Raw genomic sequence first — 25,134 nt, forward strand, 5'->3', positions numbered from 1 at the left:
TGAACATCCCATGGAGCACCATTAAATCTATTATAAATGTTTTTAAGAATATGGCACCACAACAAACCTGCCAAGAGAGGGCCGCCCACCAAACTCACAGAAGAGGCAAGGAGGGCATTAATCAGAGAGGCAACAAAGAGACCAAAGATAACCCTGGAGGAGCAGCAAATCTCCACAGTGGAGATTGGAGTATCTGTCCATAGGACCACTTGAAGCCGTACACGCCACAGAGGCTGGTCTTTACAGAAGAGTGTCCAGAAAAAAAGCCATTACTTAAAGAAAAAAATAAGCAAACACGTTTAGTGTTCGCCAAAAGGCCTGTGGGAGACTCCCCAAACATATGGAAGGAGGTACTCTGTTCAGATGAGACAAAAATTTAGCTTTTTGGCCATCAAGGAAAACACTATGTCTTGCGCAAACCCAACACCTCTCATCACCCAGAGAACATCATCCCAGTCCCTGCCAATGTTTTTCATCGGCAGGGACTGGGAAAGTAATGATGGATGGCGCTAAATACAGCGAAATTCTTGAGGGAAACCTGTTTCAGTCTTCCAGAGATTTGAGACTGGGACAGAGGTTCACCTTCCAGCAGGACAATGACCCTAAGCATACTGCTAAAGCAACACTCGTGTGGTTTAGGGGAATAATTTAAATGTTTTGGAATGGCCTAGTCAAAGCCCAGACCTCAGTCCAATTAATATTGGACTTAAATATTGCTGTACATCAGCGGAACCCATTCAACTTGAAGGAGCTGGAGCAGTTTTGCCATAAAGAATAGGCAAAAATCCCAATGGCTAGATGTGCCAAGCTTATAGAGACATACCCCAAGAGACTTGCAGCTGTAATTGCTGCAAAAGGTGGCTCTACAAAGTATTGACTTTGGGGGGGTGAATAGTTATGCACGCTGAAGTTATTTCTTGTTTGTTACACAAAAAAAATATATTTTGTATCTTCAAAGTGGTAGGCATGTTGTGTAAATCAAATGATACAACCCCCCCAAAAATCTGTTTTAATTCCAGGTAGTATGACTTAAATATTGCTGTACACTTGCAGAACCCATTCAACTTGAAGAAGTTGGAGCAGTTTTGCCTTGAAGAATGGGAAAAATCCCAGTGGCTAGATGTGCCAAGCTTATAGAGACATGCCCCAAGAGACTAGCAGCTGTAATTGCTGCAAAAGGTGGCTCTACAAAGTATTGACTTTATTTTGCATCTTCAAAGTGGTAGGCATGTTGTGTAAATCAAATGATACAACCCCCCCCCCCACCCCAAATCCATTTTAATTCCAGGTTGTAAGGCAACAAAATATAAAAAATGCCAAGGGGGTTGAATACTTTCACATGCCACTCTATTCCAAATCTTTTTTGATGTACTCAGAGGACCGTTATTAGCATGTTTTAACCACTCCTATAAAATTGTAGATAATTAGATACTCAACAAGAAGGTCTGATTTCATTATTACTGAAACATGACCCAAGTGGTAAATATATATGCGCATAGGTTTAAAAAATAATTGTTTGAAATTATTAATCCTAATCAGACAGGTTTTCCACATGGATGATACATTGGAGATAATATAAGACAAGAAACTGTAAACAATAGAACACTATTAAAAATCTGGGATTTAATAGCTGACTTTGAAAAGGCTTTTGATAAAGTACGACTGGAATTCATATATAAATTCCTGAAATATAAACATTTTGGGGAATCTCTTATACAATGGGTTAAAGTTATGTATAGTAACCCTAGGTCTAAAATAGTAAATAATGGTTACTTCTCAGAACGTATTAAACTGTCAAGAGGATTAAAACAAGGTTGTCCACTATCGGCATATATACATTTATTATGGTCATTGAAATGTTAGCTAATTAAATCAGATCCAACAATAAAATCAAGGGTCTAGAAATCCAGGGCTTAAAAACAAAGGTGTCATTGTATGCTGATGATTCATGTTTTCTTTTAAATGCACAATTTGGATCCCTCCACAGCCTCATCAAGGATCTAGATAGTTTTTCTAACCTCTCTGGATTAAATCCAAATTATGACAAGTGAACTATATTACATGTTGGATCATAAAAAAATACAAATAAATTACATTACCGTGTCGTTTACCAATAAAATGGTCAGACGGTGATGTGGATTTATTCGGTATTCATATCCCGATTGAAGGAAATGATCTCAGTATAGTACATTTTAATAGAAAGTTAGCAAAATAGATAAGATCTTGCTACCATGTAAAGGAAAATACCTGTCTATTTGAAAATAAAATAATCTCTGAATCTCCGAAAGCCAATTTCTGTAACACTAACGTTTATTGACTAAGTCAGTTACTGTATATAGAGATCGAGAACCATGGCTAATGTAGAGAGATATCTCCCCCATTCAGAACTCCAAGTCTGAATGCAGCTCAGTTGCTCAAGGGTTGGTTTAAGAGATAAGCACATGTAGATGTTAGCTATAAAATCAAATCAACGTTTATTGGTCACGTGCACAGGATACAGGTGCAGTAAAACGGTGCAGTAAAATTCTTACTCTCAAGCTCTCCTCTACAGTGCATATGCACAGCTTTCCATGTTACTGCACATACATGTGGATTTAATGGAGGTGAGATTGAGACAGTCTCTGCTGGAATTGAACAGGGCACCAGAAACTGTCAATCTCATCCCTCTCTTCTTTCTCAATGAATCTTACCCCTCTCACTTTTTTCTCTTCTTAGTGCCAAGCTGAAGAACCACAAGGAGGTTTGTATCAACCCTGAGACCAAGTGGCTACAGCAGTACCTGAAGAACGCCCTCAACAAGTAAGAAACGCTTTGAGAGAACCTATAACCTAAAAAGTATTCTCTGCATGTCTACACAGAGACACGGTATCTGAGAGTAACAGAAAATTAGTCTTCCTGAAAATGTCATTCACCCTATTCTCCAATTCATACGGTAGTAAAGTAGTACACGCTCATGGCCGAATCTGGATTTGATCTGCATACGTGTGTAAATCCCCATTTTCACGGACGTCTGCCATTGACATTCATAGGCCTAGGCTACATGATTCAGGGGAATGTCAGAGTTATGTGTGCAAATATGAAATGATTAGGATTGGGCTCTCAGCCACAGACTGCTCTACAAAAATAGTAATACATTTTACATTTAACTAAATCAGATGGACTGGTCACATTCAGGATAGCTTGAACACATGTTTTTGCACCCTAAAATAAACAATATCCTCCACATAAATGGACAGTTTTTGTGTTTTGGGAAGATATCGTTCGTGATGTCCCCTAAATGTTCCCACCAGACTGGTCCCACAACCTAATGAAGCATTCTGGGAACCTTTTAAAGAACAGACTAAATGTGTTCTGAGAATGTTCTTGCAACGTCAGGCAAATGTTTTATACAAACATTGTACAATCACCAGCACACCTGAACAGTTTTTGTGTTATGAAAACATTTGCTGTAAACTAACGAACGTTCTGGGAACTTTAACAGAAACAATTTTGGTTTGCTGGGTACCTACTGTAAAATATGGTGGTGGATCTTTGATGTTATGGGGTTATTTGCTTCTACTGGTCCTGGGTCCCTTGAAAGGTAATGGAAACAGGGTGTCAATAATTTTGTTAAACAAAATCTCTTTCTCTGAGCAATTGTATTAGTACAAAATAATATTATTTCACCTCTTTTGTTGTTGTTGCATGCACTATGTAAGGGATAATCAATGAGGGGCTATGCGTTCTATGGAAAATAATGAACGACGTGGAAGGTGTGTCCAACGACACGCTAGCAGAGTGGAACTGACCTTCCACGTAGTTGCATTAGTTTCCAGAGATCGCATAGAACCCTGAGTTGATTGTCCCTTTTATACTATAATTTAATACATTTGCCTTTAGAAATGTCTTAATTTGCCGGTATAAATATGTTCTAGGGAGTTTTTCCTAGCCACCATGCTTCTACATATGCATTGCTTGCTGTTTGGTGTTTTAGGCTGGGTTTCTGTATAGCACTTTGTGACATCGGCTGAAAAGGGCTTCATAAATCAATTTCATTGATTGATTGATTCAACATCTACTGAAGTAGCTAGCAAGTTTACTAGATAGCTACAGTAGTTGCCATGGTAACCAAACCATCAGTCCTAGCTTGCTATTATGAAAATTGATTTCGATAACCTCCCAAAAATAAAAAATAAAAATCGACATTTGCTTTCAAAAGCAGCTTAAACAAAACAAGTAAGAATGAACTATAGCCATTGAATTCTACTGTGCTGATATGCCGTGTGTTAGAGGGAAATAATGCACACACTAGAATTTCCTTCAAGCCAATCAGAAATGAATATTCAACAATGCCATGGTATAAAGCTCAGTATTTTAATTATTTATTTTATACATTCATTTTTGCTCTTTATCAAGGGTGTCAATACAAGGGTGTCAATAATTTTGGACCCCACTGTATATGTTTGATTCCTCTGTAGGGGTTAAGAGAGGAATACTAATTACAGACGCACCCACATAATTCAAACTTCCTCAAACTTGAGCACAAATCTTGCTCTGACATCAGTGCATGATTTATGCAAAATGCCAAGTTCATCACGCATGTTTGCAGTTATTCAGTTACCATCTATGTTATAAATATAGCCTGACATCTATGTCATGTATATGTGTTCTCGACTTTGCCTTCCTTTACTTTGAACTCGGTTGACTGTATCATCGGGAATACGTGTTCTTAATTTCCGACGCACCCCACTGACATCAGTGCACGATTAACACTGACTTTTAAGATACTCACGCATATCTCAATCTGTTTGCGGTCATTCAAATACAAAACACTTAGATGAATAGACAGGACAGTTACAGGGATGTGCCAGCACACGACTGATGTCTCAGTGGGGTATGATGACAGCTAGAAGAATGGTTTATTATGCTCTCACTGACTAGGACATCTTGAGATACAGTATCAGTCTGGGTGTCAAGGTCAGTCTCTGGCCGTGTCCAAATACCCATACTAGCGTACTACATACTTAAACTTCATTGGTGTCCTTTAGTAGTGGTTTCTTTGCAGCAATTCAACCATGAAGGCCTGATTCACGCAGTATCCTCTGAGCAGTTGATGTTGAGATGTGTCTGTTACTTGAAGCATTTATTTGGGCTGCAATTTCTGAGGCTGGTAACTCTAATGCACTTATCCTCTGCAGCAGAGGTAACTCTGGGTCTTCCTTTCCTGTGGCGGTCCTCTGGGGGTTTCCTTTCCTGTGGCGGTTTTTACGAATGCACTTGAAGAAACTTTCAAAGTTCTTTAAATTTTCCGGATTGACTGATGTATTTTCTCTTTGCTTATTTGAGCTGTTCTTACCATAATATGAACTTGGTCTTTTACCAAATAGGGCTATCTTCTGTATACCACCCCTACCTTGTCACAACACAACTGATTGGCTCAAACGCATTAAAAAGGAAAGCAATTCCATAAATTAACTTTTAACAAGGCACAACTATTAATTGAAATGCATTCCAAGTGACTACCTCATAAAGCTGATTGAGAGAATGCCAGCCAACAGTGTAAAAGCTGTCATCAAGGCAAAGGGTTGCAATTTTGAAGATTCGCAAATATAACATATATTTTGATTTGTTTAACACTTTTTTGTTTACTACATCATTCCATGTGTGTTATTTCATAGTGTTGATGTCTTCACTATTGTTAGCAATTGATGTTATTCTTCAATATCACAGACCCCAAAGTAAACCAGGGGGAGAAAAATGTTTTTATTCAAAGAGAACAAATCATAGTTGTTATGCTGGAAAGTAGAGAGTAGATGGTTATTCTTCCCTGTCCCCAGTTTTTCTCCTCTGAACAAAGAGACAGGATGTAGTTTGTGGTTGACCAATTAGAATTCCTTTCAGCCAATGGCCAAATAACAAGTATCCCATTTCAGGCTCAATGTATAGACAATTTGGACCAATGAGAACATGTAGCTATGAGTCCTGGACTGAGATTGGCCCCCGACTGCTAATCAATCAGTTCTTTATTCTCCAGGTTCCCCTTTGTCATCAAAATGATCCACCTTGCATTGAGTGACATGCATCCATCGTGATTTTACCTGGACTTTCACTGCTAACCTTTGTTATGAGCAAAACTTGATAAGGACCTTCCCATTTTGGCCCTAATTTGTCAGTTTTTTTCCATCACCCACTGTCCTGGCACTACATCATGTCCCCCCTCGGAGTTATTCCCCACGCCTCTTTTACTTGTCTGTCTGCTTCCCCTACTGCATTAGAAAGTTCTATGCAATAGTTAAGCATTGTGACACTGAAAGTGTATGTCTGCCTTTCTCAAATATAACGTGCCTGGTAGCGACATGGGTCGACCTTTGATGACCTCAAACGGACTCAACCCTGTGGTTTTGTTAATGGTTGCCCGTATACTACATAAGACCGTAGGCAATACATCCAAGGTGTATTTCCTAATCAGTTTAGGTGACAGAGGTGTTCTCTTGGCAGCCGCCTTGGCAGCTCTGTCAGCCAGGTCATTACCTTTACTCTCATCTGTAAAGATTTTTCCACGTGCTTTCATTTTCAAAATCGCAGCTTGTCCAAGTAACTGGAGAGCATTCAGTAGAGCCATGACCTCTGATCCATTCTTCACAGGAGATCCCAGTGATGTTTTTCCATATTTTTCCAAAATCATGGGTAACGCCGAGAGTATACCTTGAGTCTTGGTAGATATTAGCTGTTTTTCCTTCAGCCTGTTTGCATGTTTCAGTCAAAGCCACCAATTCCGCCACCTGTGCTGATGTTCCTGCAGGTAATGTGCCTGTCACTATCACATTGTCCATTGTAGTAACTGCCCAGCCTGACTTCCTCACACCCCCCTCCACAATGCTTGAACCGTCTGTGTATAAGATAAACTCAGGGTTTTCCAATGGATTACTCTTAGTAAACCCATCAGAGAACTGATCCAAAACCAACTCACAACAGTCGTGTTCAAGTAATGTGGTATCTGGAGGAAGCATCGGAGGTGCTGGATTACATGGTGTGCCACGTTGTATGATGATGTTAGGACCTTCCAACACAGTCAACCACTTATTCCAACGAGCAGCTGTGACCTGTGCAGCTCGAGTATGAACAGCATGTGGACACTTTCACATGCATTGCTTGCTGTTTGGGGTTTTAGGCTGGGTTTCTGTACAGCACTTTGAGATTTCAGCTGATGTACGAAGGGCTATATAAATAAATTTGATTTGATTTGACACTTGATGATAATATGCCACCATCGACACAGCGACGTAAGTAGCCTACATAGCTCTGAGACAGGGACCCCATCCCAATGCCACATCATCCAGTCTCTTCGAATAGTAGCCTACAGGTTTCTGACAATCATCATGGTCTTGTGTCAGCACTGAGGTCATCTTTTTCAGCCACAAAAATGTTGAATGTTCCAGAATGCCCAAAGCCAGCACTGATGACAGAGCTAGTTTTAAGTTTGCCATAAACCTCGTTCTGTTCTTCCATGAAGGCTACAGAGTCTTTTGAATCAAGGTTTCCCTTGAGGAGGTCATAAAGGGGTTGTGCAATTTCAGCGAAGGAGTCCACCCAGCATCTTTTGTAATTGCACAAACCCATGAAGGAGTGAAGTTCTTTAATAGTAGTGGGCTCTTTGGTAGCTTGTATAGCAGCAGTACAACTTTGTGTTTCTCCCTGGGAGCCCAATTGACTGAGGTGCAGTGGCTTGCGAAAGTATTCACCCCCCTTGGCATTTTACCTATTTTGTTGCCTTACAACCTGGAATTAAAACAGATTTTTGGGGGGGTTGTATCATTTGATTTACACAACATGCCTACCACTTTGAAGATACAAAATATATTTTTTTTGTGTAACAAACAAGAAATAACTTCAGCGTGCATAGCTATTCACCCCCCCCAAAGTCAATACTTTGTAGAGCCACCTTTTGCAGCAATTACAGCTGCAAGTCTCTTGGGGTATGTCTCTATAAGCTTGGCACATCTAGCCATTGGGATTTTTGCCTATTCTTTATGGCAAAACTGCTCCAGCTCCTTCAAGTTGAATGGGTTCCGCTGATGTACAGCAATATTTAAGTCCAATATTAATTGGATTGAGGTCTGGGCTTTGACTAGGCCATTCCAAGACATTTAAATGTTTCCCCTCAAACTGCTCAAGTGTTGCTTTAGCAGTATGCTTAGGGTCATTGTCCTTCTGGAAGGTGAACCTCCATCCCAGTCTCAAATCTCTAGAAGACAAACAGATTTACCTCAATCATTTCCCTGTATTTAGCACCATCCATCATTACTTCAATTCTGACCAGTTTCCCAGTCCCTGCCGATGAACAACATCCCCACAGCATGATACTGCCACCACCATGCTTCACTGTGGGGATAGTGTTCTCGGGGTGATGTGAGGTGTTGGGTTTGCGCCACATATAGTATTTTCCTTGATGGCCAAAAAGCTCAATTTTAGTCTCATCTGACCAGAGTGCCTTCTTCCATATCTTTGGGGAGTCTCCCACATGCCTTTTGGTCGAACACCAAACGTGTTTGCTTATTTTTTTCTGGATACTCTTCCATAAAGCCCAGCTCTGTGGAGTGTACGGGTTAAAGTGGTCCTATGGATAGATACTCCAATCTCCGCTGATTTGGAGCTTTGCAGTTCCTTCAGGGTTATCTTTGGTCTCTTTGTCGGCTCTCTGATTAATGCCCTCCTTGCCTGGTCCGTGAGTTTTGGTGGGCGGCCCTCTCTTGGTAGGTTTGTTGTGGTGCCATATCCTTTACATTTTTTTTATAATAGATTCAATGGTGCTCCGTGGGATGTTCAAAGTTTCTGGTATTGTTTTATAACCCAACTCTGATCTGTACTTCTCCACAACTTTGTCCCTGACCTGTTTGGAGAGCTCCTTGGTCTTAATAGTACCGCTTGCTTGGTGGTGCCCCTTGCTTTGTGGTATTGCATGCCTTTCAGGACAGGTGTGTATATATACAGAGATCATGTGACACTTACATTGCACACTGGTGGACTTTATTTAACAAATGATGTGACTTCTGAAGGTAATTGGTTTCACCAGATCTTATTTAGGTGCTTCATAGCAAAGGGGTGAATACATATGAATGCACCACTTTTCCGTTTTTTATTGTATTGAAACAAGTAATTTTTTTCATTTCGCTTCACCAATTTGGATTATTTTGTGTTTGTCCATTACATGAAATCCAAATAAAAATCTATTTAAATTACAGGTTGTAATGCAACAAAATAGGGAAAACGCTAAGGGCCATGGATTCTTTTCCAAGACTCTATATTCCACATTTTGTTGTGATACAGCCTGAATTAAAATTTATTAAATAAATACAAAAAATCTCACCCATCTACACACAATACCCCATAATGACAAAGTAAAAACATGTTTTTTAGAATTTTTTGCAAATGTATTAAATTATAATACAGAAATATATAATTTACATACATTTTCACACCCCTGAGTCAATATATGTTAGAATCACATTTGGCAACGATTATAGCTGAGAGTCTTTTTGGGTAAATCTAAGAGTTTTGCACACCAGGATTGTACAACATTTGCACATCATTCTTTTAAAAATTATTCAACCTCTGTCAAGTTTATTATACCTTTATTTCAGCAAGGAACACATACTGAGACCAAGGTCTCTTTTACAGCTGGGCCCTGCGTATACATGTTTACACATACAGTTTAGGTACAATGATTAAGAAACTACACAGGTTAGTTGTTGATCATTGTTAGACAGCCATTTTCAAGTCTTGCCATAGGTTTTCAAGCCGATTTAGGTAAAATATTTAACAAGGCCACGCAGGAACATTCAATGTCATCTTGTTAAGCAACTACAGTGTATATTTGGCCTTGGGTTTCAGGTTATTGTCCTGCTGGAAGGTGAATGTCTCCCAGCTCTATTTCGTTTATTTTTATCCCCCCAAAAATACTCCCTAGTCCTTGCCAATGAAAAGCATACACATAACATAATGCAGCCACCACCATGTTGGAAAATATTTTGAATTCTACTCAGTGATGTGTTGGATTTGCCCCAAACATAATGCTTTGTATTCAGGACATTTTTTGCCACATTTTATTTGCAGATTTACTTTAGTGCCTTATTGCTATCCTCAGTTTTTTCCTATCACAGCCATTAAACTCTAAGTGATTAAAAATCACCATTGGCCTCATGGTGAAATTCCTGAGCGTTTTCCTTCCTTTCCGGCAACGGAGTTAGGAAGGACGGCTGTGTCTTTGGAGCGACTGGCGGTATTGATTCACCATACTCATAGGGATATTCAATGTCTGCTTTTTTATGTTTACCCATCTAGGTGCCCTTCTTTGCGCGGCAATGGAAAACCTCTCTGGTCTTTGGTTAAATGAGTGTTTGAAATTCACTGCTCGACTGAGGGACCTTACAGATTATTGTATGTGTTGGGTACAGAGATGAGGTAGCCATTCAAAAATCATGTTACACAATATCATTGCACACAGAGTGAGTCCATGCAACTTATTATGTGACTTAATAAGTAAATCTTTACTTGTGAATTTCAAATTATGCTGAAGACATCTTCACACATTTTAAATGCATTGCTTTTCCCCGACAGCCACATCTTATTAATCAGCTAGGCCTATTGCCACGCACGCTGCTCAAATTACGGGCTTCCCAACTAGGCATATAGGCCCACACACATGTGATTTGAAACAATCCACAGCTTTAAAAGAAGCCAATGATCCTTTGTGGCTAAGTCATGCTCTCTGATGAAGTATTTCATTTGTTTCTGTATAGACTGGAGTAATTATATAATTACAGCAAATGTATTTCAATTTACTTTAGACTGCATTGACTGTTACATAATCATTTCCTATGCTTAAGTGATATTTTCAAAACCTTGAGAATGGCTACGTTCAAGAAGAATTGGATCAGTAAAAACTGAATTAACTCTCCAGCTGTTTCTCTGTTCTGTGGGTAGAGAAAAAGAGAAATTACCAGAGGTTAGATAGATTCTTCTCTTCTGGTGCCAGGTGTGTTCTTGGCCAAGTGTGAGGAGCTACTAAGTTGCGGGTACACCAGCTAGAGAGAAGTATATGTCCAGAGAATCTGTAGTAATTCTATAGAGTTAACTGGATAAAGAGAAAGAGATTGAACTGGGTCCTGAGAGAGAGATTTAATCATTGTGTTGAATGTTCTGCACCATTAGTCTAAAGGACCGCTGTTACTAACAGCTACAATTGTCTGGAGAGAATAGAGTATTAATACATGACACACACAAACACACACTCAGGAGTGTTTGGCCGTGGACCACAGCAGTAGTTATCACAGAGGAGGTTTGGCAGAGAGAGACAGTACCTTCCTGGTTCTCCTCAGTATTGTTACGCGGAGCAAAACGGGGGAACCCAAGAGCGGACTCAGAAGAGGAAGCCGGGATGAATGAACCAAAATGTTTATTGTACACAGAGAAATATGGAGTGCAGAACCGGGGTAGCTCATGAGTTGCAGAAAAACCATAAGTGTAGAGGGAGGTTGGAGTTGGCTGAGTTGAACAGGTCCTGAGGGGAATCCAAGGTAGTGGTGGTGAATGATATCCAGGGCAAGGTGGTTGGGTGGTGAGTTGTGGAAAAGCACAGCAAAGCAACAGGATCTTCAGAACTAACAAAGGCTAGGCTAATGACTGACTGAGCAGTGATTACAATCTGGCAGAGTGGAATTGGCAGGAATGAGCATTTGTAGAGATCATGATTTATGGAACGATTTGCAGCTGTTATGGATCTGCTCCGACTCCAGCACACCTGTCTCCAACCACACAATCCCAGCGAGAGCGAGAGCTGCAGGTCAAGAGGACACCAGAGGGTGTAGCAGGAGCAGATGTGACAAGTATAACTCTGGGAGGCAGACTCAAACTAAAACAAATAGTCATTAATCTAAATACAGTGGCGCAACAGTCAAGTGCTTGACCTGAACTCACAGGGAGGGAACAGACAAATCGATGGCTCTGTTAACTGTCTTATATTCATACTCTGTTTTGTTCTTTCAGGATCAAGAAATCCAAGCAGACCAACTAGAGAGCCTGCAGGAAGACCTACCAACAGATATGTAACATGAGACGTGTAGCTTGTAATATGTAACATGTACTCTCCCGTCACGCACGCTGAACAGCACTTATCCTGTCCATCGCGGATCCCACGGCTTTCCAAAACCACCACCTCTGTTACCTATGTTACCACCGGCAGCCCTTATGGACTCCACCCCTGCTAGCGCCAAGTGCAATTATATCTGTGTGAGTGTATGTTTTTATCAATTATGTATATACCATTTTTTTATTATCCTATTTCATCAGTAAACAGCAATTTTTTTGTAGCTGTTTTGGCCACTGACTTCTCTGTCATTTAGGAGTGGGCTTAAAGTAGGCATTGATGGGGAGAGAGGGAGGATTCATGACAGGATTCAAGCCTCACAATCCAACTATATCAGCTTGTCCTGTGGAGTGTACAAGGTTCAACAGTACATTCTGGGAAAGATCCAAGGGGCATGGAGGTGTTCACACATGCATGGCAGAGCCACTAGAACATACTATGGCTCAATCCCTTAGCCGTCCCCCTCATTTTCGAGTGTCCCTCGGTGGGTGATTGGCAATCAAAAATGGAGCAACTAGTGGTAGGGAGAGCTATAATAACACTTGGGAATGCGACATCGCTACATCAGAAATGGCCACTGACACCACGCAAGTCATTGACGATGAACCTTGTGTTTTTCAGAATGCCTATACTGGCTGCAGTAATAACTTTCCTTATACTTCTCATGCAACAAATATGTACTTACCATATGAGCAACAAATGAGAACAGCAGAACAACAATGTGCCTGTAATGTACCCATCCTCTTGCTGCAGTTCAATGTGGAGTAGTACAGAAGCAGGACTTTTATTCCATAGCGGTTTAACAGTCACATTTCCTTCACAGTCAATACCAGTGAAGGCACTTTAGCTAGAACAATTAAAACTACTGTTTTGAACTAATATTTATACCAAACGTTTTCAGGGTCCATACACAGATCGGCTACATAGCTACACATCCATAGCATACAGGTATTTTTATCCTCCACTACACAATAAGGAAGAAAATATTTAGCTACTGCTACGCAGGGGCTGGAACCAAAATTATTTTCTAATCTCTTCATTCTGAACCACCATTTTTTTTGTTTCGTTCCACTGTTCCGACTGGAAAAATTAATTTCTGAATCGGTTTGAACCAAAAGAAAGGACCGATTTATATCGTTCCTTTCTTCGATTTATATTATCTCCACAGAATTATGTCTAGCGGGAACGACGTCTATGGACAAACATTGAATGTCCTTTGAGCTAGCTAGCTAACACGCTTGTGTGTGCAGAGTGGCATCAGAATTAAAAACACGTCTTATCTTTTTGTAGTTAATAAAACATGATAACTAGGGATATAGTATCCTTAACTAGCATTGAAAAAGTTTACCAATTCTCTAGCTAATTAAAAATCTCTCTCCCTATCTTCTGAATCATGCTTGTAATGTCAGTACAGTAGCCTATGCTTCGGTGGGGTGAGTGGCAGGTAGCCCAAGCACACACAAATATTTTTGGCTTGCATGCAGACACTGAAATAAGTGAAAGAGAGAGGGCTTTGCACAGGCACTTTGTTGTGGGACTAGAAAAAAATGCTTGGAATGTAAATAACGTTATTAACCAGTTCCAATGCTTTTAAAATAAATGTTTCTGTTTCGGAACAGTATGGATCACTTTCGTTCCAGGTTTCGTTTATGCTTCTTGAATTATTTTCTCCACTTTTCAGTTCTGTTCCCTGAACCGGTTCCAAGCCCTGCTGCCACGTTACCTGCATTGGCAAATATCTTCAATCTCTAACGTTAACGTTACTACAATAAAGGGACTGACTTTTAAATATTTTTTAATAAAGGCAAAATTACAAAAATTCTACATTCAATTTGCAGCAAAGTTAGCTAGGTAGTTAGTTAGCTAGCTAGATTCTTTACATCAGCTGGATTTCACAAAATGACAGGCTGGATTGCTCAGGATTCCCTAAAACATTAAACACAAATTACAATTCATACAAATGTCAAATGCCCATATAGCAAGCTAAATGTATAGCTAGTTGGATAATGTTAGCTTGTTAATAAGTAGATTTTCGTGAGTTAACTTTGACAAAAAATATGCATAATCACTTGTCTCTAGATTAACATATTTCTCTGAACTGTAAATGTTTTGCATGATTCATTATGAAGTAATCATGCATCTCAATTTCCTTCATTTGGAGGGCCAACTATATAATTTGGATTTAACTAGGCAAGTCAGTTAAGAACACATTCTTATTTACAATGACAGCTTACTGGGGAACAGTGAGTTAACTGTCTTGTTCAGGGGCAAAATTGCAGATTTCTACCTTGTCAGCTCAGGGATTTGATCCAGCAACCTTTCAGTTATTGGCCCACCACTCTTACCACTAGGCTACCTGCCACCCCAAACTAGAGGGCTGAAAAGGCACTACCCCTTCCTTAAAGTTAAATTGGGACAGCACTACGACTCGATGAGGATTGAGGGATTGCACAAAATGGGGGGGAGGGCTATAGGGTGGTATTGGGATTGAGCCTATGTCTGCCTATGTCTACACACAGGAGTGATTGGACATCCAGTTCTAGTACCCAATCAACCAATACTTTTTGTTTTGTTTCCAGCCATGCTGCATGTTGAAGTATTTTATATAAAGAGTCATAATGTGAAAAATCTTGATGTTATTCTCCGAGCAGCTTCAGAAGAGATACAGGTATACACAGTTTGCCAAAGTTCATTGGAGATTTAGAATTTCAGTCAGCGACACATTGGCACTAAAAGTTCCAAGATAATGACTCTCTAGTTAGAATTATAATTACAATGTTGTTGTCATGTTTGGTGCCAACAGTTGGTTGATAACTGTGGAACTGTGACTCTGGTAGTGAGACCATGTATGACCCGGTCACTGCATGTGTGTGTTTGTTTGTGTGTGGGCGTATGTATGTGTACGTGTGGGCTGTTTTAGCTGTTAGGGGAACACGGTCAATGAGAGATAATGTGGAATAATATGCTGCTGTTGCATTTCCGGTCTCTCTGAAAATTCTAGAACATCTGGAGTCAGAACTCTGCTAATTGAGCGATCAATGAGAGAGTAGCGGTCCGTAGCTCCGTCACAGTTCTGGAAACATTAAAGGAGCAGTATGTCCAGATTTTATTAAAGGAACAGTTAACCCAGATTGTTAAAATAACAGTACATCCATATTACATTAAAGGGATAGCTCACCCAAATTACTTAAAAGGGATAGTTCACTCAGATGACTAATAACTTTGTAGTTCAGGTTTCCCTTTAATTCGGACATTGACCAGAGTACATTACTGTATGAAAATCTCAAACACATGCAGTGGGTTAACCAAATCATGTTTGTTGTCAGCCAGACTACCATGTAAATGTGTCATGAAACATTACGGAATTTATAAAGTATCATATTTAGCAAACCACACACTATGAAAATCAATGTTATAGGAGGTAATATAGAACAAGTCATAATCTCATCAGCAGTTGTAGTGTGATAGTATTAGTAGCAGTATAGTAATAGTAGCAGTATAGTAATAGTAGAAGTAGTGCAGGGACGGGCCCAATAATTTGATTAAATTTTTTAATTTGGTGGACTCAGTTGGGGTCTCAACTCACTGTTGAGAGTTAGAATAATAGCATACACAATGTGCAATTTCGAAATTTGTGCATTAGCAGTCACTCAGTTAGCCCATGTCAGCGATTTTTTTAATTTTTTTTAATTATTGCTAAGTTAGTCTGGCAGCCAGCTATCTAAACTTGTAGTAAGCATGGTCGTATTACAGACCGGGGTGGGGCCCATTGATCATCAGTTATCATACTAAAAACTGCATACCCTATTGCAGGAAATTAGCTCTAAATCTGTTAATTCCTCTCCGCCCCACAGCGAAATAAGTAGAATTGCATGAAATGAGGGTATGCAGACCCATGAGCCACTATGTTCCCTCATGATGAGTAAAAATAAAATGTGTGGCCTCCACCTCCATCAAAGTTGCCCATCCCTTATCTAGTGGCTTGGCTACCTATTAATGTCATATACTGTATTTTATTTTGGATATCGATGCACTTTATGTTCAACATATTCATTAATTTTCATTTACATTTTAGTCCTTTAGCAGACACTCTTATCCAGAGTCTTAAAAGGTCGACTTTGGGCAAAATAAAATTTAAAATGTCTAAACAATTCATTGATCAACGCACCATCATACCAGGTCATTTAATGCTTGAAAAAACTTGATGAATAAGATATTTGGCTACAGAAGTGCCATTTTTTATCGATCTCTACAGCTTCCATCCAAAAACAAATCCTGTGAAATTACATCAACACATACTGGAGAAGTTACTGGCTAGCTACAGAGGCTACCTTAGCTAACAAACTAGCTATGTTAGTCATCACGCATGACCCACCAAAGGCACACCCCATTTCTGTTTTTAAAATGGAGAAAGGGGCGGAGTTGGACCGTTTTTTTGTGCCCAAAGTTGACCTTTAAGATAGCTGGGTTACACAACCACATATCACAGTCATAGCAACAACATAAAATCCCTCAATAAAGTAGTTTGCAACAATACATAACTTTAGAATGTGATAATGAGAACAAGAACAAGATCCACATTAGTCAACTGTTGTTTTTGTACTTTTTTACTTTACATTTTTTTGTACTTTTAATGTACTTTTTCATATAAATAATCTAAGCATGAGATACATCACATTTTCATTTTGAACCTTTATCTTTCCATAGGTCAAACATGTACTCTTTTATACATCAAACACACAACGTTCTTATGAAGGAGCTAGATGTAACATCATTTCAATGTTAAACTGTGTATTGTTGAGTTTAATGTAGTCTTTTAACCATGAATAAAAAAATATACATTTCTATGTTTGCATATTATTTTTTAAGTGGGAGGGCGGGGTGTGTGTGAGGTTGTAGGGGTGATTGGCAACACTCAAATTAAGTTGCTTTCATACCATTATTAATCTACACTGAGTGTAGAAAACATTATGAACACCTGCTCTTTTCATGCAAATCTTGATGAAATAGGTTCTGCTCCTTCAGGGTAACTCACTGCCCAAGCAAAGCTTGAATATAAAATAGCCTACAAGCAGAGAGCGCAGTATGTGTTGTCTTGTCAGGTGCCTACCTGGTGCCTACCTGGTGAAATAAAAAGTTGAGAACAAGATAAAGCAAAGCAGTGCGACACAAATGCAGAGTTACACATGGAATAAACAAACGTACAGTCAATAACACAATAGAAAAGTATATATACAGTGTGTGCGAATGAAGTAAGATTAGGGAGGTAAGGCCATAGTGGCGAAATAATTACAATTTAGCAATGTAGCAGTGTGAACACAGCCGCCCTAGAGACGCACCGCTAGGGGCGCTCGCTATATATGAGTAGCCTAATCAACTGTGGGCCTACATGAAATATATATATACTATCGATCAAACAACCTAAGCACCTGTAGTTAAATGCACTGAACTTTATTATGATAACCACCAAAGCAATGCTATTGACTTTGGGCAGACATATACAGTACAGGTCAAAAGTTTGGACACACCTACTCATTCAAGGGTTTTTCTCCATTTGTACTATTTTCTACATTGTAGAATAATATGAAAGACATCAAAACTATGAAATAACATATGGAATCATGTAGTAACCATAAAAGTATTGAACAAATCAAAATATATTTAATATTTCTGATTCTTCAAAGTGGCCACCCTTTGCCTTGATGACAGCTTTGCACACTCTTGGCAAAGGGTGGCTACTTTGAAGAATCTCAAATATAACATATATAATGATTTGTTTAACACTTGTTTGGTTAATACATGATTCCACATGTGTTATTTCATAGTTTTGATGTCTTCACTATTATTCTACAATGTAGAAAATAGTAAAAAATAAATAAAAACCCTGGAAAGAGTAGGTGTCTCCAAACGTTTTACTGATACTGTATTTAATGCATGGAACTCGCAGATGAACACTCATGGGCATCCAAAATCTCTTTTGCATTGTCGTGGAAAATTGCAAGATTTTGTTATAATGCTTGTATTGTATTATAATGGTTGTAAAATTCGACAGAATAGAGTATTCTGTTAACTATTGTGTGTGCGTTCTACTGAGGATGAGATAGCACTGACAGAGATTAAATGCTGTGGTGGCTAATTTCTGCATTACCAAATGAGGAGAGTTACAAACACCAGTGAATTTGAACAGGAAGTTAATGTATTCTAACATTATAATCTGTTTCCATTACGTGGAACAATGTCAGGTTATTAAAGTGGATTGCAGTTTGAGTTATTAATCACAGTTGTGTGTGTGTCTAATGGCAGGATATTCCAGACATGGGAAGCTCTCACACTGAAAGCAGATTGACTAAAGGTGCCATAAGGTTTGGGTTTTCTCTTTAACAAAAGAACTGAGTGGAGGGGGAGCCTGGACATTTAGGATCTTGAATACAAGACAGTGTATTGCACAAGATATTTTTCCAACTCAGGAGTTTATGTTTTCTATAGCTATTGGGCTTCCTATCAAGCACTTTGAGAGCCTGTTTGCAGACAGACTGAATGGGTTTTAATGTTGCAAAGCAAGCTTGGGCCAAACTAGTAAAGTAGTATGTTAAGTGGGGGAGTATCATAGATTTGAAGTATAGCTTTGTTACCTCTGTAGTAAAACAATTTCATATGTTTTGGAAATTAACTAGGTTGAATTTGGTTATTTGAATTACCTTTTTCATTTGCTTTTTAAAAGAGAGGTTGGAATCAAGTATGATGCCGTGGAACTTAAAATCAGATACCAACTGGAACTTTCCCCCTGATACATAGACATCTGTCTCAGGGGCATCAGTTGTTTTCTTTGTGAGGAACATGCAGACTGTGTGTTTTTTATTTTTTATTATTGAGATACAAACATGAGTCCCTGAGCAACTTTGTCATCTTAACCATTACAGTAGTGAGTTCTTGGGTAGTTTGTTTGTTATTTGCATGCATTTATCACTGTATCATCTGCATACATTGGAACTTCAGACCCTGTACAGACAGAAGGAAGATCATTAATGTACGAGCTGAACAGTATTGACCTTTGGGGAATGAAAACATTGTAGATGTGGAAAAAAGTTAGTTTTGACTCTTACGCTGATGAGACAGCACCAACTTTTTAAAAGGTTTTAGATTTGTTAAACAAAATGTTTGTTTTTACTAAATTTATGCAACAGGTTGAAATGATTTGATTACTGGAAAGGGGTTATGGGTTTGATTATTGTTTACTGTTTATTTTGGGTGTTGATTGCACTTAATTAAACATTGTATTATCTGATGTGTTTGAGTAGGATTCTTTCTTCCGGGACGGATGGAAGTCAACTAAAGTATGTATGTTAAAGGAGACATAGGAGAACACGTCTACATTTTTATTAAATATCACTGATTCCTTACGCTGAGAAATGTACTACATTTGCGACAGAATTTTTTTACATTTAGTGGGGTAACAGGAACAATCCAAAGGAGAAAAAGCTATCTCATATTTGTTGGACATTGGTCTAGTAATGATACCAGGATAATTGTATCTAAGGGTAACGCATGTTCAATTAAGCATACATATACATTGATGTATATTAAAACTAATGATTAATGATTTGAGGGAGTACAGTGGAATTATCATTATTATTAGGTTTTGTTTGAAGTTAACTTTTGGGTTTCTGAATTGGTGTAGTATAATGAATGATAATGAAGTGTTTTGTGTTTTTCTTTGGGGAAAATGGGGATTTCATTGTCTCTCTTTGGAATGTTTCCTGGGGCTATAATCTTGGGAGAGTGAGTGAGATTGAGGCCGTAAACTACCAAAATTGAAAAGGCCTGGCAAATTTTTGTTTGTTTTTACCTTAAGGTTTGCAAATACCCGCACACAACACATTTGTTATTACTATTTGTTGGTGTTATTAAAATAGTATGTTTGATTTGTTTTTCTATTTCCTTTGGGTTTGACTTAGTGCTTAGATACATGGAATTTTTTTTCTGAGTTTTAATTAAAAACCTGTTTTCTTTTGATAAAGAAATGTTCTGGGAACCTGGGATACAACATGTAGAAACTGTTTGACTATTTTCTTTAATTTGTCTAAAATAGTAAGAAACATTTCTGTGAAGGGGTGGTTTGACTTTTGACCTTTGTCAGGGCTTTCCTTTGGTCTGATCAGCCTCATTGGAAAGCCATTTTGGATAATGAATTTTAGGTAATTTGTTATGGTGATTTCAAGGTAATTCGTGAAATTGATAATTATGATGGAGTTTATAGTTCTTAGACATATTTGTAATTTGGACCAATGTGATAGAGGGCATTGCCTTTAACTAAGGGTAGGCTGCTTTAAGTCTATTTTCCTATGACTAAATGGGTACAATAATTTTTCTTTGTGGAGTTTCAGAGTAGTGATTTTAATTTGATTATTTTGTTTTATCTTTTGACCAGTAGTAGTGTTCTTTTTTATACATGTAATGCTTGTCATCTGTAGAAGAAGGGGACCAAGGCGCAACGTGGTTAGTGCTCATCATGAATTTATTAAAGATAGAACACGTTAAACAAAAAAACGACAGCCAAACAGTTCTGTCAGGTGCAAAACACTAAACAGAAATTAACTACCCACAAACCCAAAGGAAAACAGGCTGCCTAAGTATGACTCCCAATCAGCGACAACGATGTACAGCTGTCCCTGATTGAGAGCCATACCAGGCCAAAAACAAAGAAATACAAAGCACAGAAAAAAGGAAATATAATGCCCACCCAAATCACACCCTGACCAAACCTAAATAGAGACATAAAAAAGGCTCTCAGGTCAGGGCGTGACAATACATTACTCTCATGGAGAGTTATGTGTTAAAAATTGAGGTTTTGGATTGAAGTTTACACACCTTGATTGATATGTGAAGGAGTGTATTGTTGTGTTGTTTGTTTTGTTCTATTCCCGATAGGTTATAGGTCTAACTTCCTGATCTTTTGGCTCTGCGATGAAGTTGTAATTGTGATGGGAAGTATTAGCCAATTTGAAATAATAGTTTCAATAGAATGTGTTGTTATTCTCTTTGAAATATGTTTAGACATTTGTATTAAGAATAATTGGTAAAAGTAATAATTTATCATGTAGTTAATGAACTGAACTAAACTGTTGTTCTGATCTGTTCTTTTGAGGTTATCATGAAAAGTGACATCAGACGGTATCTTAATGCATGGAAGAGATAATTGGACCGAACAGTGTGTGTACCTCAAACCCCCTCTAACTGGCTGAAGAAGAGTGACAAAGGCGTTGAATATGGCCCTGTCCGTACCATTTCTACTGAGAGAAATGGCCGAGCCAGAAACCGGTGTACAGTATCCGATCTAAGCTATCAACTGCTTTTCTCTCATGTTCCTCTCAGGAGTGTGAGAGGAGTCCACGTGGAGTGAGCATGGGGAAAGGTGCTGTTCTAAACTTCTCTTATGTTGCTGGTATACTGGTTTACGAATGGACAAGACATAATGGGAGTCTAAGCTGAAACATTGAAATTGGGACATTATAATGGGCCATTCACTTTGAACTGTAAAGCTATCTGAAGAAGAACGAAAAGGACGCCAGAAGAATCAGTGTCTGGAGGAGGGGGTTGGTCAACTGTGCCCAAATCTGTTTAGACTTTTGTGGTATCAGGTTGATTGTAGAGGTCTACACCACGTAAAATTATAGTAATTTAGATTAAGAATGCATTGAGATACTGATCTGTATAGTAATCGTGATAAAAAAAAGTTAATAGTAGAATTATGGGATAATTATACTGGATGTTAATATAAATGTACATTCTGCTAATATTGATGTTTGTTAAATTGAGTTTTTTACTTTGAGTGATAGGACCAATTTGAATCACTGAGCAATGTCATTTTAAAATTTCGGTTGGATAATTAACTGGGTTCTAATTATGATTTTATTTGGAAATTGAATGATTTTTAAAGCTGAAGGATTGATTTGAGTTGAGTATGTTAATATCTATATGAGTGAAGAAATTAATGTATTAGGGATTGATTGTTGTTATGAACTAAAGATGGTGACGCTATTATAAGCATGCCATGGTGAATGCCATGGGTAAACTCTGATCTGGAGAGTGAAAATGATCCTAATCTATTTGATCTATAGGCATTGCCTTATAAATAGTGGACTCATGGTGCTTATCTTGGGTCATGTTCATTAGGCACCAAGGGAATACATTTTATTTTAACTAGGAGTCACTACCTGGATTTGTACAACAAGATTTGCTAATTTTAGTTTCTGGGATGGAAATAGTCATTTCCAACATACTATGCTGATCCATTGGAGTGTGATAGATAACTAAAGCTTATTTTATTAAACTCCATTGTTGCATGCACTGCATTATGCATTAAATATGTGCTTTTCACTGTGTATGGAAAATATAGCTTTGAATCTCATAAACTATATGCATTTTTTGTTTTTCTTCATGGGTTCGTGCAGGTGACTGTGTATCATAACCTTCCCAGACAAATTGCTAGTGTTTAGATGTGTTGGGGGTTAGAATGAGGCTGAATCAGTGCTGTGGAAGCTGGTCATGTGCAGGAACCCCATGCAATGAGTTATTGTTTTGTGATTTTTGGTTTATGTAGAATATATGTGTTTTCTTTGTGAATGAATGTTCTTAAATCTTGTAATTTTCTTTTAAGTTGAGAAGATTCTCAAAATGGGGGAGATGTCGTGGAAAATTGCAAGATTATGTTTTAATGCTTGTATTGTATTATAATGGTTGTAATATTCAACATAATAGAGTATTCTGTTAACTATTGTGTGTGCGTTCTACTGAGGATGGGCCTCTATGAGATAGCACTGACAGAGGAGATTTACGATGTCTTTGGGTAATAAAGCCTAAAGAGCATTCCAGATAACATGGAGCTAATGGTTCTGTTCTATACCGTACCAGGGAGAGACGGTTCCAGTTTGGAGTAGGAGGACCAGACACTGGTCTATACAAGGAAAACTGTTGACACAGCAGTTGCTGTCTGCTATGTTTTATAGATGTCTTTCATAAAAACCTTGTGACCCATTCTATGTATCTGTGGTTCATCATGTACTTTGAGAGGGGTGTATCTTGGCTATAAAAGATCTTTGTACTTGGTTCATTAGAGATAGCGCATCAGTGAAAGTCAAAGTGCTTTTGCAAAAGCTCTTAATTATTAAAGATGTAGTTTAAGTATAACTCTGACTGGTGTGTGAAGTTTGTAACTCTCCTCATTTGGTAATGCACAAATTAGCCACCACAGCATTTAATCTAAAATAGCGTTCGTAGGAAGCAGAGGACCAACGCCCCATGATCTTCAGTGTGGATGCAGGGACAGATAAGGAAGCTGTTGAAGCAGCGCCGATGAATGGGCTGCATATAGCTTTATTATGATAACCACCAAAGCAATGCTATTAACTTTGGCCTGAACACCGACATATATATATATATATATATATTGTAAGGAAGTCGCAGATTAACTCACTTTTGGGCATCCAAAATCTCCTTTGCATTTAATCTAATATATAATTCGTAGGAAGCAGAGGATCAACTCCCCATGATCTTCAGTGTGGATGCAGGGACAGATATAGAAGCTGTTGAAGCAGCGCCGCTGCAAAATGAATTGGCTCCGTATAGCTCAGGAGATAGCCCACAGCGTTGGCAGAGAAGACAGAGCGTGATGAAATCCAGTATCTCGTCATTGGTTTGCCACATCAGTGTTGATTAATGGATTGCCCGGCATGGCCAGTGGTCAGTATTGCAGGTAGTTTAACAAAAGAGGACAGATAGTAGTGTTAGTTTGAGCAATGACAACTGGAGTATCTTTACCCTTCCAATCAGTTTAAGAATGTTTTACCAACACGGTGAACATGTGAGTGTGCATAATTAAATCAGGAATCGTGAGATCTTATGATTAAATAGAAATGAATACGAAGTGTTTTCCCCAACTGTAAAAACACGTAAAACAGACTGCCTTAAATAAAATATCATTATAGAAGCCAAAACACCCGTTCCTTAATGTGAACCCATTTTTTTTGCAATAGAGTGAGGGTGATGGATAATCTTTTGACATTGGCTGGAGCCCTGACGTCTTGGTGTATGAGAATACATTTAACATGTGCAAACAGAACTTAAAAGATCATGCAAAATTAAAGGGAAGGAACAGTGAGTGCATTCCAGACTGAAGAACCCAAAAAGCCATCATATGGACTGCCTCTGGAAAAGTGTAATGTTAACCCAACACCGTTGCCTTAACTCAAACTTGTGCTACTGAGACAGGAGAGATACTTGATATGCGTGTTTGTTGCTTCTCCATAGACTATGAAGAGTAGGCAGGCAGATGGATTCCTGAGAAGACTGCACGCTGAAGGGTCCTGACGCCCAATATGAACTGAATCCCTGCTATCGGAGCATGATAAGGCTGCATTTCCCTGACTGAAATTGGAACAGAAGAGGCATACATTGTTATATAGCAGAATACATTGTACAGAGACTAGAGCATACAGTAGACTGCTGCAGAGAGGCACAGCTCAGCCATGACATGACCATCACATAGCATAAAACATACAGTGTACCCCCCAAAAAACGCAACTAAACATTAGCTACGTAACCACCATTAGTATCTAAATAGCCTAATCCACCATCACTATCTAAAGTCCTAATAAAATGCTCTACAGTAACTGATGCATCTGCAGCATGCACAGCATACACAGATAGTGACCAGATAATCAAAACCTACAATATAGTCGACCTGAGTTGAAGGTTAATTAACAGAATATTCCGAAAAGCCACGAGAGAACAATAAATGACCTGATAATGAGAGAAATAGACCCCATACTAGAATAAGCCTGCATATAAAAGTGTCTGAAATCAGTTGTCTAACAGACATTCCCATAAGAGGCAATGATGGCCAACTTGATGGCCAACACTGATTGCCATGTGGGTGTTTAGCAAGCCCACCGCATGCTAGGTAATGCTAGTATCAACAGCCCATCCAACACGGCTGAAACTGTAGCAAGCCT

At 38.7% G+C, this 25,134-nt stretch overlaps 1 protein-coding gene across 1 annotated transcript in view; it reads left to right on the forward strand.

Moving 5' to 3' along the window:
- The window catches only part of LOC115152958 (stromal cell-derived factor 1), a 43,102-nt gene extending 26,131 nt beyond the window's left edge, over nt 1-16,971 (forward strand). The window contains exons 3-4 of the mRNA XM_029697911.1: nt 2,716-2,799; nt 12,025-16,971. Coding sequence (XP_029553771.1) covers nt 2,716-2,799; nt 12,025-12,052 — 112 coding nt within the window. The 3' untranslated portion in view covers nt 12,053-16,971. The remainder of the gene's footprint in view (nt 1-2,715; nt 2,800-12,024) is intronic.
- Nucleotides 16,972-25,134: the final 8,163 nt, after the last annotated feature.

This window comes from Salmo trutta, chromosome 18 (assembly GCF_901001165.1).
Source record: "Salmo trutta chromosome 18, fSalTru1.1, whole genome shotgun sequence".
Taxonomy (NCBI): Eukaryota; Metazoa; Chordata; class Actinopteri; order Salmoniformes; family Salmonidae; genus Salmo; species Salmo trutta.